General features: G+C 42.1%; 1 protein-coding gene across 1 annotated transcript; it reads right to left on the bottom strand.

Annotated features, from left to right (window-relative positions):
* Positions 1–309: 309 nt before the first annotated feature.
* On the bottom strand, positions 310–16432 carry LOC310849046 (carboxymethylenebutenolidase homolog). The gene is made up of 6 exons (XM_083748756.1): positions 16092–16432; positions 6414–6637; positions 5519–5626; positions 4310–4452; positions 3553–3644; positions 310–1668 (listed from the first exon to the last, which is right to left on the bottom strand). The coding sequence occupies exons 2-6, from the start codon at positions 6626–6628 to the stop codon at positions 1483–1485; spliced, it is 744 nt and encodes a 247-aa protein (XP_083604882.1). The 5' UTR covers positions 6629–6637; positions 16092–16432; the 3' UTR covers positions 310–1482.
* Between the last annotated feature and the right edge of the window lie 343 nt (positions 16433–16775).

Raw genomic sequence — 16775 nt, 5'->3', positions numbered from 1 at the left:
TGTCTGCTGGTTGGGCTGCTCCTCACAGGGTGTTCATGTGGGAGTGGGGAGAGGAACCTTTGTGGATCCACTGGGACCCTCCTCTCTTCTATCTGATATTGGGTGGGAGAGGGTTTGCCCACTGGATTGGCTGCATGCTCATGTGAGCAGCAGATCCTTGCAGAAAGCAGGAAACAGATTTCCTCCCCTGGCATTGGCTGTTGGGCAGGAGAGCCCTTAAGCACTAGATCAGCCACATCCACTGATGCCCCATGAGGTAATCAAGCCAATCCCTGCAGGAAGCATGAAATATACTCAGAGTCGAGAGTGGATTTCATGCTCTTTATTCAGCTCATAGTGGGAGGAGGAATGAAAGTTTCCCCAAAGTATCTGCTTTATATACATTGTTTACACAATGGGCTGCACGTGATTAGCTAATTCCGGAATTCTCCTGTAGGCCAATCAGGTTGTGGATTCACTTCCACCTGGAGCTGGATTGGGTGGCTCCTGCAGACCAATCATACTGCTGCATTGTTCTAGGACCAATTAGACTGCTGCATTCTGAATCCTATTGTTCTAGGACCAATCAGACTGCTGCATTCTGGATCCTATTGTTCTAGGACCAATCAGACTGCTGCCTTTTGGATCCTATTCAACTCACTACATAACAAAGCAGTTAAGCAGTTCAGTCTGCCGACCTGTCAGATGACCGGCAATGGCGGCAAGGGAATGAGGTGTGAATGCGAAACAGCATATCAGACCTCTCTATTTATTTCACATATATGCTTATCGGGTCTGACCTGGCAGTGACTGATCAGGAATGAGACCTTGGGATTGTAAGTAGATAGAAGATGTCAACCCAGCGGCGGCTCTGAAGAAAAACAGATTCCACGCCAGGGGTTGTTAGGAAAGGAACAGAAAACAAAACTGCCGGTATCATATAACGCCATTCTACAAATCTGTGGCGAAACTTGCATTTGGAATACTGTGCACTGTCCTGGTTGCCTCAGATATTGTCTCCACGCCCTCCCTCGTTTATACAGCAATGTAGAAATGTGATTTGAAACTCGGTGTGAGTGTATGGGAAACAACCTTATTCCATTTTAAGCTGCTAGTGTGTATATAGCCCAAGGCCCCAAATATGGCTAGTATATAATGCATTTTCAGATCCTGAACATTTTTATTTTCGGGGGGTGGGAAGGAAATGGGACACAAAAAACGGTGAAAAAGAAGAATAAGTTTTAAGGCAGCCTTAGAATATAAAGTTCATTATAACACGTGCACACTTCCAATACTGAATGCTCATATCTTTGTGTGCCTGACAATGATTTCAAGGCCCTTTCATTATAAATATTTCATAATTTATTACTGAAAGTTCTCTAAAGTATATCTTCTCTTTTCTCCGATAGATAGCACCACATTCTACAAATATTTTAGAGGGGGGAAACAAATTGCATTTTTTTGGTGGGGGGGTGCGAGGAAATAAAGCGACATATTCAAGTTTCAAAACATAATGTATCTGTTCAGCCAGTCAATCATATCCATTCTTGCCTCCTCTATGTAAGGCCGATTTTCAGGCTTCATGTCGTCAGGCTTTAACTGAGCAAAGCCATGTTCTTGTCCAGGATAGATTTTGACTTTAAAGGGCACTCTACAGTATTCTGCCAGTTTTCCCTCCAGCAAAGTGACCTGTAACATACAATCATTTTCATTAGATATCTACAAAAGTTAAAAATCAAAACTTCCAAATTTGCTCCCTTTTAATCTGAATTCCTTCAAGATTTTTCTTTAAATCTAGTGTTGCCATAACTACAATTAAGCAATAATACCATGCCAGAGTGCAATTATTTTTTAAAAATAAAAAAATCCACCATTTTAATGCCAACGCACCCAAAGCAGTTTACAACTTTAATATACTAAAAACAAATAAACAATATAAAATGCGAACTTTGCCCAGGGATGGGGTGGAAGAGGTGGAAGATGGAGACAGTCTCACTGGAGTAGACCTAATGTTGTCATTGCCTGCCTGTCTGCCTTCCAGCCAGCCTGCCTCCCTCTCTTATTCTTTTCCACCTGTATCAAGTATGGTTAGTCTTTCATTCTCTGCCTTGCTCCTTTAACACACCAGTATGGTTGCTTTTCCATTTGTGGCAATGCCTCTTCTTGATGGAAACAGATGCAAAATAATATTAAATCAGAAAAGTTGTGCTAAGCACATAGAGGCTGTCTGTCCCTCATTACAGAAGACTTGCAGCTTGTACTCAAGAGGCAATTTCAAGCATCAAGGAAGTTTGAATCAGAAGACAATGGACGCTAAACCACCAGCTGGAAAGCAGCAGTGGTTGTGGTCCAGCATGGCTGTGGTGGTATTGGGCGGTCTTCCAGCTTTGGCACAGCCACTTCCTCCTCCACTGGCTGTGCTCGCGGCTGGGTGGTTGCAACCAATTGCAGGAGAGCTATAAAAGCCAGCTATACCCAATAATAATAATAATAACAATTTGTTATTTGTACTCCGCCCATCTGGCTGGGTTTCCCCAGCCACTCTGGGTGGCTTCCAACAAAGATTAAAAATACATTAAAATGTCACACATTAAAAACTTCCCTGAACAGGGCTGCCTTCAGATGTCTTCTAAATGTCAGGCAGTTGTTTATCTCTTTGACATCTGATGGGAGGGCATTCCACAGGACAGGCGCCACTACCGAGAAGGCCCTCTGCCTGGTTTCCTGTGGCTTTGCTTCTCGCAGTGAGGGAACCGCCAGAAGGCCCTCAGCGCTGGACCTCAGCGTCCGGGCAGAATGATGGGGGTGGAGATGCTCCTTCAGGTATACAGGACCGAGGCCGTTTAGTGCTTTAAAGGTCAGCACCAACACTTTGAATTGTGCTCGGAAGCGTACTAGGTGCCAATGTAGGTCTTTCAAGACCGGTGTTATGGGGTCTTGGCGGTCGCCCCCAGTCACCAGTCTAGCTGCTGCATTCTGGATTAGTTGTAGTTATCCAAGCCTAAGTCTCAGCTGATGTTGGATACACTACACATTTTGAGGGTAGGCGTGCATAAGACCTTGCTATGGAAGTCTTCAGTCGCCATATTCAGGGCCAGGGAGGAATTTGCCCTCAGACAAATTGGACCTATATGAGAGTGTTTGTTTGTTTTTGCCTACTTCCTAGCAATTGACACATCTTGATGGTGGATAAGACACTGAGTTGAATTCTTAGTCTAGGTGGGCAAGGGTGTCCAGAGTCACCCCACCCCTCCAAGGAATCAGGGTATCTGGGGGGAGCTGCTTTTGTGCAGATGCCCACACAGGGGCTTACAGGCCTTAGCACTCCCAAAATGGTGATTTTGGAGAGGTCACTCCAATTTGATGTATGGTCCTTAAGCTTGTCAAATAACCTACCAGTAAGAAAGGGTTGGTTGATTCAAGATATACACCCGATCTCTGCGCCAAAACCTGCTGACACCTGTGATTAATAAAGCCGTAGCCTGTTTAAATCCCAAGCGATTGTTTTGTGTTTATTGTAATGTCACCATGCCTTGGCCCCTCTGCCAGAGACTTCACTGTGCAATAGCTTACCTGATCAGAAGAAATGGTGTGATCTTTTCCACCAAACATGAAAAAGGTAGGATTCAGCAAATTATACCTACTTTCAGAATCTCTGATGATTCCTAAAACATATTTAAAGATTTAAAGGTTAAATCAAGTAGTATGTTCTTCAAGGTCAATAGAGAACAAAGGCTTCTATTTACTTCAGCTGTATGTATCTCTCATCTGTTCTTTCTCATGTTCTCAAGGGCAGCAGTTAAAAAACAATAATGCCCCCTCAGCTTAATTAGCAGTGTTATAGATAATGATTTATAGCAATCAAATGCCAGGAAAATCCTATATTTTCCTTGTAGGATAATTTTTACTGTTTGATGGCTGAGGTCCCAGATAAGAGGCACACTTGAAAGAAAAAGTTTATTGAGTTAGTGTGTTTAGCGACTAATCACTGTTTGTTGCAAATCAGTAAAACTGGCTCATATGTGATGCTAAACTGAACTTCTGTGAAAGTGAAACTCAGCTCAACAGAACTTCCCTCCAGACATGTGGAAGAAAAAAAGAGGTGTTGTGGGCCGAACCCTATGGAACTACCTCCTACAAGAAGTTAGGCAGGCATACAAGATTGCATCCTTATTCCCCTTGTTTGAACAGTGAGAGAACGAAGCATATGTTGCTGAAATAAATAGCCATAATGAATGCTGCAGCTCATCCTTACACAGACTTAGACTATAAATGTTTCAATGCACAAAAACATATGAGCCTCCTCAAGTTTACAAATATTTGTCATTACCATAGAGGGATACCCCAGCTTGAAAATCAGGATTTGTCAACATCAAGTGATGTACAGCCATTCCACCCCAAGAAAATCCAACGACACCGATTTTCATTGCATTGTACTGCTCCTTAAGATACTTCATGAAAATAGCAGCTGTCCTACAACATATGAACAAAATGGAACTAAGACATCTACATACACATTAAAAAAAAAGCAATATTATCAAAACTTGCTTCCCACCTGCACCTGCTGTTAAAAAAGCACTGACCCACTCAGGAAGATGCCGGGTTATCAGAGGGCCACTAAATTATGGGAACTGATTTTAAATGAAATCATTTGCTTTGAATGGTACATGCCCTTTGAAAAGTGTGGGCTTGCCCACAACTGGCGACCAAGAGAGGCACCATTTGGAATTTTATAGAAGTACAAACACAGGAAAGAATGCTTAATTTCTCTATGAAAATGGCTATCTGGTGCTATTCCTCATTTTCTTACACACTTGTAAGAGGAACAACTGAACATGGAAGAGTGACAAGGATTGATAATACTAAAATGAATGTCAAAAGAATGTGTAAACCATGAAGGGGAGTTAATAAGTCTGTTAAGGAATAACAGAGGTGGGGCGTGTCGAATTATAGCTACGCACAGGGTGCTGCTGAAATTTGAGAGCCTCAAGTCTGCCACTGTTTAGCCTAAAATCCTATGCAGACTTTCTTGGATGTAAGTTCCATTGATCTCAACAGGATTGGCTTCTGAATAAGTATGCTTAGGATCATATTGCATAGCTCAATCAATACAGACCCTCCAAGGGATGTCCCTGGTTTAGAGAAGCCTTCCAAGTTTCTGATTTGATCCTGGAATTTCCCACTTTTCCTTAGAATGCCCCTATTTTCATTGGAGAAATATTAGAGGGTATGGCGTTATCTGACTCCTGAGTTGTCTGAAGGCAATCCTGTATAGGGAAGGGTTTTTAAATGTTTTTTGTGCTTTTATATATGCTGGAAGCTGCCCAGAGTGGCTGGGGCAACCCAGTAAGATGTGTGGGGTATTAATAGTTAAATTATCATTCTGGAATGGGACGTCCCTATTTTCATTGGAGAAATGTTGGAGGGTATGTCAATGCCCCTCCCAAAATTCAATTCTCCTGTCGATGCTGAATTAACCTTATGTTGTCCCCTTAGCTACATTGATTAGTTATAGCTTTGGAATAAATGTTAGTCTTACTTGTCCACCTTCGTGGGATCTCGGTGCTTTAACCAGTCTGCAAAATTCTGCCAACGATCAGTAGTTTTCCATGGTTCTTTTCCTAGGAAGAAATCTGGGCATATGGTTCTGTATGGAATAGCAGACAGATGTTACCTATGACCTGTTCAGCTCCCTATTAAAAAAATATGAAATTTTAAGTCTGTGCATAGAGATTGGAGCACAGGAAAGTTTTTCCCTTATTGAGGCATCTGATCATAGCCTGCATCTTAATCAAGGCTTATATTTTGATCAAGGTTGTATCTTAAAAATTAGCTTAAAATCCACAAATGTTTCTTTCGAGGCAGGAAACCAGCAGGCAGCTGGCAAACTCTTGGGCAGAGAGGCCTCTGGTTTATTGCGGTCATAAAAATGCTGGGAACAAAAGGTCACACTGACCATACAAATTATGGAATGCTGCAAAAAGCACTCAAGTCTTTTGTGAGGAAAGAGACAATGGGGAGGTTTCCCACTTTGACCTTGCACAAAAAAACATTTGCTCAGTTTAGGAATCAAAATGGTTTCAGGTCAGTCTTCCTGTGCTGATCGATGTATGTGCTTGGTTGGTACACTTATTAACATTACCATATATCGAGCCCACAAAATTCCTATCTCAACCCATCAAATTCTTTATTTGTAAGCCATTTTATTTCCAGATCCACTGTGAACTTAAGATAAAACAATGCATTAAGTGCCCCCATTTCAGGTAATATTTCTTAACGTACGTTTTTTAATGAGACTAATGCCTTTCAGGAAGACATTCAGACAAGAGGTGACGAATAACTTTTCTGTATGAAAATCACAAGTCAGGTCAAATTTATGGCCTCGCAACCATAACGTAGAGATTGAGGAAGGTTAAAAAGAACCAATTGCTCACATGTATCCTTTAGCTGCGACGATATCAGCAATGTATCTGGTATCTGGGAATTGCCATCCATATATGTCGTGAATCACAATCACAGCTTTGTCCGTGTTGGAAGGAGGTTGGCAAACATATGCTTTGATGTTATCAACTTGCACATCTTGGCCACGCCCCGTGTAAGTGCTGCTTCTTCCAACATCATATTGGAAAGGTAAATCCTGACTAGTCATTACAGAAAACTGAAATGTAAACAAAATATAATTAGTCAAATATAAACAAAAAAAAGCTATTGTTAAAAAAAATGAAAATGACCCACACGGAGCAACAGAAATGAGCAAATCGGAACAAAAGCAATTGAAATAGCTCAACACAATAGATGCTTCAAGTGGTTCCCCCAAATTCAGCTGAAATTGCGACTTATACTGGCTTCTCCAGTCTAACTACCATATTTACTTGAATGTAACGCACACCTTTTTTGGCCAAATTACTTCATAAAATTAGAGTGCGCATTAGATTTGATGACACATTTACATTCACCAGCAAATACATTTTTGGTTTCAGTGTTTTGAAAATTGAGGTGCCCATTAGATTTGATGACGCATTCAGTTCACATAAATATGGTATTATTTAACCCCCTGAATAGAACCCCTCACAACAGCACAAATACAACAGGTGTCGTCAGTGTTTTTCTTTCTAGAAAAATAGGTTCCAGGAAGTTGTCACAGTAAGTGCCACACTTTTTAACAACAACAAAAAGAGGTGCTGGTACTGAGTACCCTTGAGTACCTGCTGAGAGAGAAAAAAACACTGGGTGTTTTCTCAAGCACATCTGATGCAACTAATCAAGGGCTTCATTAGGATGGGAAAAAAGAAGAAAGCACAGTATGGGAAACAGAAGTAAGTTCAGACCAAAGTGCCAAGGACAAATTTAAAGGGACACCTTGAATCCAGCAGCAACTCATGTAAAAGTAAAAAATGAGGAAGGGGGTTGTTTTTTAAAGCCTCCTTCTTTCAGCATAGTTCTATACACACACCAATATTAAAACATAGATTACTAGTAGTTGTAGTGATTGTGAAAATTGATGAAAGTAAGTTCCAGCGTCTTTGAAGTATACAAACTGGGAACAGACAGAATGAATAACGTAATAATAATAAATTTTTATTTATACCCCACCCTTCCCGGTTTTTAAATCGGGCTCAGGGCGGCTAACAGCAAATATAAAACATTAATTAAAATGCGACTTAAAAACAGCATACAACAGCATAAAATACAACATAAAATGCAGCATCAATATCAATAAAATTCAAAAATTCAGGGGTCAGTTTTTTTTGCGGGAGGGAACCCAGTCAGTAGACATCAAATGATCACCAGGGCTAACTGGCCAAGTTGGTCCTACTAGGGCCAGCAAGGAGACCAGGGAGGAATTTAAATGTGGGGTCCCAAGAAAGTGAAAGAGAAGAGGAAAGGGAAAAGGGAATAGAGGATCTGGCTAATTCAAATTGAAGGCCAGGCGGAATAGCTCTGTCTTACAGGCCCTGCGGAAGAAGATCAAGTCCTGCAGAAAACTGTGGTTGAAAATCGACCAGAGGGCATGTTGAGTGGGTGGCCAGAGCACAGGGTGCGTCAAAGCGGCAATGCTTGAAAAAACATTGCACTTTAATAAGACTGAAAGGCGGGGTCCCACTTCAAAGGCAGTTGAGTGCTATTAAGCAAATGATGAAAACTTGGTAATTCTCAATTCAGCTGCCTCCAGACAGCAGGCCTGATGTAAGAGACCTTAGAGAAAAAGTTGTTGTAATCTGCGCTAATAGTAATTTGAACACTGAATACCTTGGAATTCGTACAAATTGCTGAATAGGAATACGGGGCAAGGCATATATCTGCAATTAAGAGAGGCATATGCTGGAAGCAGGCCTATCCATACATCATTATTGATGGCTAGTTGCTACATTCTTGCAGTTAATTGTTTTTGCAATCGTAATAGTTGCCATTGGAAGCAGCTTGTTGTTGTTGTTATTAAATTATTCAAATTATTTACCCACAGGTCTTAGGGTGGTTCACAACATAAAAGCATAATGCAAAATACAGAATACAGTGGTACCTCAGAATGCGAACGGGATCCGTTCCGGAGCCCCGTTCGCATCCTGAACAGAACGTAAGACGTGACTGTGCGTGCGCAGGTCGCGTTTCGCCGCTTCTGCGCATGACGTGATTTTGACTGTCTGCGCATGCGTGAGCGGTGAAACCCGGAACTAACGCACTCCGTTACTTCCGGGTCGCAGTGGAGCGGAACCCGAAAATACTTATCCTGAAGCCGTATTGATCCCAAGGTATGACTGTACATAAGATAAACAAAAACAAGAACCCTCAATAATCCCCCACTCCTCAACACATTTTAAAAGGGCATTAGATGTCAATCAACCAAAGGTTAGGGAAAGGGAACCCTGACTATTAAGTCCAGTCGCGGATGACTCTGGGGTTGTGGAGCTCATCTCGCATTACTGGCTGAGGGAGCTGACGTTTGTCCACAGACAGCTTCCGGGTCATGTCGCCAGCATGACTAAGCCGCTTCTGGTGAACCAGAGCAGTGCACGGAAACGCCGTTTACCTTCCCGCCAGAGCGGTACCTATTTATCTACTTGCACTTTGACATGCTTTCAAACTGCTAGGTTGGTAGGAGCAGGGACTGAGCAACCTGAGCTCACCCCGTCGTGGGGATTCGAACCCCCGACCTTCCAATCGGCAAGCCCTAGGCTCTGTGGTTTAGACCACAGCGCCACCTGCGTCCACAATCAGCCAAAGACATGGTTAAAGAGGAACATTTTTGCCTGGCGCCTAAAGGTGTATAATGAAGGCATTAGGCGAACCTCCCTGGGGAGATATTCCACAGACAGGGAGCCACTGTGGAGAAGACCCATTCTCATGTTGCTACGCTATGGACCCCTCATGGAGGAGGCAAACAAAGAAGGACCTCAGAAGATGATATGATGGTCTGGGTAGGTTCACATGGAGAGAAGCAGTCCTTAAGGTATTGCGATCCTAAATTCTTTATGGCTTTATAGGTCAAAACCAGTACTTTGGGCCCGGAAACTAATTGGTAGCCAGTGCAGTGTATGAACAACAGCACTGTGAATAAGTGGAGACGGGCATCAATATCTTAACTAAGAAAATGAATCAGCAAAAACTGAGTAAACAAAAGTTATGCAGAAGCTTGTCTTCTACCTGCCTTTGCTGGATTCATGTATTTGATGTACTTTTGAATGCTACAAATGGACATGGTAGATTCCTATGTGTACACATTCTGTGTAATTCTTTCCCATCAAAATTAATGTGGAAATACGTTTATTAGTCATAAATGTCATTTAAATATAATGTCAAATGCACAGAAGCAAGTCAATGCAAGCATCTGCAATCATTTTATAAAAATCAGATTAACAACCATCTAATTTCGGGAATGGTCCCGATAAATGGCTGCTCAACCTTTAAATCATTGAGAAAACTAAGACTAAAGTAAAGCCACTCAATAGTTGGGCTATGTTTTGAGACAGAGGAGAGTAGAATTCGGACACTTATACAGTAATTCAATATCTAATAAATGTCATGACCCACAACTACATTCTGCAGAGCAAATGCAGCAACAATGAACGTAGTTTCTGTAGATAAAACAAAAATGCCACTTTGAACGTTCCACAAGGGAAGTTGCAATAAATGTATATAGGGTATATGGTGAATGAATGCATAACAATTGAACACTTACTGTGCTAAAAACAGATGGTGCCACATCTTGTGATCACAAACCCTCCAAGTGTCCCTATTTTCCAGGGACAGCCCCGGATTTACAATTTGATCCCAGAATGTCCCACTTTTCCTTAGGGCATCCCTATTTTAATTGGAGAAATGTGGGAGGGTATGGCGTTATGCCACCCATGAGCCAATGAGATAAATAACTCTACAACCTTTAGAAGACATCTGAAGGCAGCCCTGTATAGGGAAGTTTTTTTTAAATGTTTAGTGTTTCATTATGTTTTTATATATGTTGGGAGCCACTCAGAGTGGCTGGAGCAACCCAATCAGATGGGTGGGGAGGCTCAGCCAGATGGGCAGGGTATAAATTATTATTATTATTATTATTATTATTATTATTATTATTGACGTTCCTGGTTTTATCAGGGTGTGTTTATGCAGGGTGGGGCTTACACTGGCACCCCAATATTTAATTCTAGTTGGCATCCCTGTGGCCTGGAAAGGCTCTTATATAATGGCAAGTTCCTGATTCATCAAAACAAGATTGCTGGTGCAATCATTTCCTCCACCATTTCCTCTTCCAGGATTTCCTCATTCTCACAGCCAACTAGCTTTGATGTGGTCTGCACTAAAGACCAAGCAGCTGGCGAGTTCAACAATTTCAGCGGAATCCTGTTTAGCCAGTGGGGCATTTGCATGAATCTTGCGTTGCCAACCTCATGGCAACCCTCAGTGTAGATTGAACTGGAAGCACCAAGTGTTCCTCCTCATTATTCCCAGAACCTTCCATCAGCAATTATTTGCCAGCAATGTTTGTCCTTCCCACCTACATGTCATGCTGGAGAACAAGGGTGGCAAATGTCTGTATTTTGGGGAGCGGCTCTCAACTGAAATTCAAAATGCCAGCATGAGGAAGAAGAAAATTCAGAACTGGGAAATTTATATGGACTTTTGTTGCTATGCTGTTTCTTGATACACATTATTTTATCGCTGCTTGGTTTATTATTTTATGTGTGCTTTATTGGGCTCCTTCGGGGGAAAGGATGGGATGGAATTTGAATTAAGAATTGCAGCGGTAATAATTCTGAGCTGCCAGCTACTCATGCCTGGCACATTGTGCTGGTTTACAAGAGATGGGTGAAATAACTTAAGTCCAGTGCTAGAGGACAACTTTGATTTAGGACAAGATTGGCTTGCACCAGAAGGTCTTGTGCCATTCCGTAGTGTCATCTGACCTTCTGTATGTGTTTAGTCTTAGGGCAGAAGGTCAGGTGAATGCAGAGAAGTCAGGCATGGGTCCAACTGGTTGAGCTGATCCCCCTGCACATTTTTATCCTTCCTGGCATGTCTACCAGCTCCACCTGGTATGCAGATTGAGATCCTACCTGCCCACAGACTGTCTCACCAGAGTGGTGCATGCTCTAGTTATCTCCCGCTTGGACAACTGCAATGTGCTCTACGTGGGGCTACCTTTGAAAGTGACCCAGAAACTACAACTAATCCAGAATGCAGCAGCTAGACTGGTGACTGGGAGCGGCCGCTGGGACTATAAAACACTGGTCCTGAAAGACTTTCATTGGCTCCCAGTACATTTCTGAGCACAATTCAAAGTGTTGGTGTTAACCTTTAAAGCCCTAAACAGCCACAGCCCAGAATACCTGAAGGAGTGTCTCTACCTCCATCGTTCAGTCTGGACAATGAGGTCCAGCTCTGAGGGCCTTCTGGTGATTCCCTCACTGTGAGGAGTGAGGTTACAGGGAACAGGCAGAGGGCCTTCTCGGTAGTGGTGCTCACCCTGTGAAACACCCTCCCATCAGATGTCAAGGAAATAAACAACTACTTGACTTTTAGAAAACACCTGAAGGCAGCCCTGTTTAGGGAAGTTTTTGAGGTTTGATGTTTTATTGTGTTTCAATTTTATTGTGTTTTCAATATTCTATTGGGAGCCACCCAGAGTGGCTGGGGAAACCCAGCTAGATGGGTGGGGTATAAATAATAATAATAATAATAATAATAATAATAATAATAATAATATTACCATATAATATCTGAAAGGCCTCCAAATTTATCATAAATAAATTAACCAAAAAATAATAATACCCTAGTGAGGTTCACATATTGTGTTACTAAAAGCAATTTAATTAACTATAGCACACAGCATGCTTGTACAATAAAGCGACTGCACTTAAAGAAACATTTAAATTGTGGGTCATATGTATGAAGCAAGAGTGAAGAGAAAGAAAGATCTAAACCACCCAAATAGACTCCTATAAAACTAAATTAGACTCAGAGGCCTTAGTGCATTTTTCCAAAAGGAATTAAAAGCACATCTAAGTAATACAGTAGCCTGCCAGGCTTTCCTCGGGAAGTCTATTCCATAGTCAGTGTCATCACTGAGAAAAGTTGTTAGCCAGTGAAAAATATTGAAAAGGGGAGTCTCTGCAATTAGGGCAGTGCATGAGAGGAGTTTGTAATATTCAAGAAATTTGGTTGGGAAAAGCCCAGTTCCTAATTAGTTCCATTGCACCCTGTCTCATTTCGGCTATTCACTGACACCAGCCTACAGATGAGCAGTTTTGGTTTCTCTCAATTTTCCCAATTAGTTCTCCACAATCTTATATCAGGAAGTCATACTGAAACTCAATCAGCATCTTCCAGCAAATCTCTCCCAATGTATGCAGTTTTGCCTAATATATTTATCATTTATTTCTAAGCCGCTTTAATATTCCAATGCTTAATAACCAATGCTCAGCTTGTACTATATAAAAACAATATATACACATTTTTGCCAAATATTTTCCTTGAATATAATGCATTTTTTATGTTGAATAATATTTTATGTCCACTTTGCTGCAGTATATGCATTTTTGTACACATCGCTTGGCCACAGAACTGCATGGCAAAATTCAGAAAAGTGTGAATTTCGAAGGATGTCTGGGTTTCAGTTCTCATATTGTTTTGGAAAGAGCAAATTAGGGAGCTTTGCTTTCAAGTGAACTGAACCAAATTCCTCCCCTGTCCCTACATCTGACATCATAACTTCACAGCGTATGCACATTAATGATTAAATCCAATTATCCCTGCATGGTGGACAAATATTTTCATGCCCATTAAAAGGGAAATGGGCCAAAGAGCAGCAGATGATAACAGCCGTGTGATCCATATTTGAATCAACCTAGCTTGAGGCTATTCCAGCCTTCCCTTAAGCTTTTTTGTGTTTATTTGGCTAGTCAAACTCTTTGCTGCCTCTTCCCTTTGTACTTCTATGCTTTTAGATGCTTTGAGTTCCCTCTAGCGGAAGAAAAAATGGGATAAAGGTATCTAGAACAAATAAGCACACAACCAGCGGGTATTTATACAGTGCTTTCAGGTATAAGCATCACCACAATTTGAACCAATTTCTTGTTGCTCTCTCCTGATTGACTCCAGCAAACAATCTGCTATCTTCTTTCCTACACCGGTTACAGTGCAAACTTATTTATGTGTCTTCTCCGCAGAAGTTTGTTTCACTGAGTACACTGCGGCTTCTCTCCGGTAAATATGAATGGGATTGCAGCCTCAAACTGAAAAAGTCAGCTGTGTGAATTTCCTTTCCCCACTGATCACAACTCAATGATATTTTCATTTATGAGCTTTATGACGTTCTTTTGCAGCGCGTTTTCAGAACGTTTTTTTATAGCTGTGTAGATCTAGCCTGTGTAGATCTAGCCTAGATCTAGTCATGCTGGCCACATGACCCGGAAGCTGTACGCCGGCTCCCTCGGCCAATAAAGCGAGATGAGCACCGCAACCCCAGAGTTGGCCACGACTGGACCTAATGGTCAGGGGTCCCTTTACCTTTACCTTTTTTAGATCTAGCCTTAGTATCCTTTAGCTGGGGTACTATTAGCATTAATTTTTACATATAAAATCGCCTCTCACCCCCGCAACAGTCATTCTAAGAGACTGATAATGGGCTTTGTGTCTGCACACTCCATCCACACCCCTCCCTTTGTGCACCTGGCTTCAGCACTTATGTTATACAGCCACAGAATCATAGAGTTGCAGTGTTGAAAGGGTCATTTAGTCCAATACAGGAATCTTTTACCCAACATGGGGCCCCAACCCACCAGTGATGTAGCGTGGGTTGCTGGAGCCCAGGGTGTGGAGGGCCATGCCGGGGGGTGGGTGTGCTGGCTTGCTTCCTTGCCGCAGTTCTGGCCTCAATGAGGGAGCCTGTCATGGGGGCACCTGATTACTCCCTCTGAATTCTGTGCCCAGGGCCATGGCCCTCCTGCCACCCACTATGCCTCTGAAACGCATGACTCTTATTAAGAGTCTCATGCTCTACCAACTGAGCAATCAGCCAGTTGTGAGCTATTAAGCCATATTTGCCTGTAATGTCCAAACTAATAAACTTGGAGGCAAAACCAGAAATGCTTGTGCTGACAGAGCAATCTGCTATGTGCCACGTTGAATTCCTCTGTGTGGTTCAGCAAACCACAGAACTGTTCTATTATGGTGCATGAGTGAAGTGAGCACAGGTCGCAATGTTCCCTCTTGGTCTAATAAATTATGATTCATTAGTCCGATATTGCTGCATTTGAACTGGGTCACAATTGCTTAGTCAAGGTCAAAATACACTGAGTGACCCTGGGCGATTTGCCACCTCCCACATTAGCCTGTCTCACAGGCTTTATTGTGAGGGTGAAATTGAAGAGGGGCCTTGAACACCCTGAAGAAAGGGAAGGGGAGAAAAATCTGTATAGTAACAGTAGCCACCCTGTGAATTTGGTAGCCAAGCAGATGTTTGAACACACATTTCTGAAACTCAAACGTATTCAGATACTGTACACACTGGCAATTTATTTTACATGTACTTAGGATAATTGCAAATGGGCTTAATTTGCAGATGAGTTGGTTGTTGTTGTTTTTTTACTTATCAAATTCCCTCTGGAAAGGGTAAATCTAGCTTAAAATCCAGATACAGTGGTACCTCGGGTTAAGTACTTAATTTGTTCCGGAGGTCCGTTCTTAACCTGAAGCTGTTCTTAACCTGAAGCACCACCTTAGCTAATGGGGCCTCCCGCTGCTGCCGTGGCGCCAGAGCACAATTTCTGTTCTCATCCTGAAGTAAAGTTCTTAACCCGAGGTACTATTTCTGGGTTAGCGGAGTCTGTAACCTGAAGCGTTTGTAACCCGAGGTACATTGTACAGGCATTTTGGTGTGTACATGAGGATCACCATTTGCACAATAAACATCTATCTGAAAGCATGCGCTATCTTGAGTCCCTCTCTCGATATTTGCACAGATATTCCTGCTAATTTCAGTAGCAAATCTTCTATGATTTGGTGGCAGCAATTCAAAAATGATGTTCTCCATACAAAACAGATAGAACTTGAGTAACACTAGCTGAAGATTGTCTTAAGCACTGCAAAGAATATTAGTCATAATAATCATTCCTTTATTTCTTTTTATAGAATACAGTATAGAACTCTTTGTGGGAGGACTCAAAAATAAAAAAGGATGCTTTTTGTTTCATTTCCTACTACGTAATATATAAAATCTAGCATCTTAACCCCTTGCAAAATATGTTCCAGTAATTTAAGTAACAACACATATTAGGGTGTTCAGAGCACATACATTATTTTGTAAAAACAATAGGAACCCTGTAAAGTCGATCATTATTGTTATCTCCTGACCGCAAGTGGGCTGGGTGGGTGTTAGGCTAAGAGAGAGTGGTCTGCTACGGTCATGTAATGAGTTTGAAGCAGAGGTAAGATCTGAAGCCAAGAGTTCCTGATGGGTAGCTTACACTCAAAGCCACTAAAATACACCACCATTATTTGTAACACCTGTCACTGCTTGAATCTCCATTTCTCCCCCCTTTGCTCCACAGTTTTATAGAACTGCAGCTGTCCTAACCTCAGGATAGGGTAGGAGGCATTATTGCCCTTCCTGGACATACCTGGATTGCAGGGGTTGTGATCTAAACCCAAGGAAGATTCCTTTGGCGATGAGGAGAAACTTGCAGGTTGTCGGCTGATGTAAGAAAATAAAAAATGCAGCACCAATAACAGTTCTATAGCTGCTGCTCAGCTTCCATTCCAGTGCTGTGTTCCTTTCAGATGTTATGGGAGATGTGAAGTTAGAAGAAGGTGGAGGCTGCTTTGAAGATAAATGCCTAATCCAGAAAGACAGGAAAGGGGAAGGGACATGGATTCAAAGAGACAGGCTTCTCTTGTTCCCCAAGGCTGATTTTTAGAGTTGTTTTTTTTTTGGCGGGGTGGGGGTAACAACTGAAGAACAGAGAGAAGCTGCTAAGGAGAACGCACTATGCAATTTCCTCGCAGCCAGCTGTCTAGGTTTCTGTTTAAGCTAAAAAACGACAACCCCCTGGCAAGATCTCTGGCTCTGAACGTATAATTTAGATTTCTTCATGTGTATATTTGCTGCTTCTTCCTGTGGCTACTGTAGAAGAAACTTAATATGTGGCAAAAGTATAGGGAGAGAGATGGCCAATTTTAAGGCTTTTTGCAGGAAGGGAGGGTGGCTTTAGGAAAGGGATGTGCTATGTGTTCCCTTCCCAATACTCCCTGCTCCAAATTTGAGAATCTGTGGGATGCTGCTGTAGCGCCAGCCACATGTTCAG

The sequence above is a fragment of the Podarcis gaigeae genome, assembly GCF_964106915.1.
Source record: "Podarcis gaigeae genome assembly, chromosome: 7".
NCBI classification, from domain to species: Eukaryota; Metazoa; Chordata; class Lepidosauria; order Squamata; family Lacertidae; genus Podarcis; species Podarcis gaigeae.
The sequence above is the reverse complement of the archived record's forward strand: the minus strand, read 5'-3'. Positions and strand labels throughout refer to the sequence as shown.

Excerpts from the sequence above, each read along its gene's own strand:
- LOC310849046 (XM_083748756.1), bottom strand. The coding sequence starts at position 6,628 with ATGACTAGTCAGGATTTACCTTTCCAATATGATGTTGGAAGAAGCAGC. Across the intron at positions 4,453-5,518 it reads GATCCCACGAAGGTGGACAA|GACAGCTGCTATTTTCATGA; the intron begins GTAAGACTAACA and ends CATATGTTGTAG. Across the intron at positions 1,669-3,552 it reads ACACCATTTCTTCTGATCAG|GTCACTTTGCTGGAGGGAAA; the intron begins GTAAGCTATTGC and ends TGTATGTTACAG.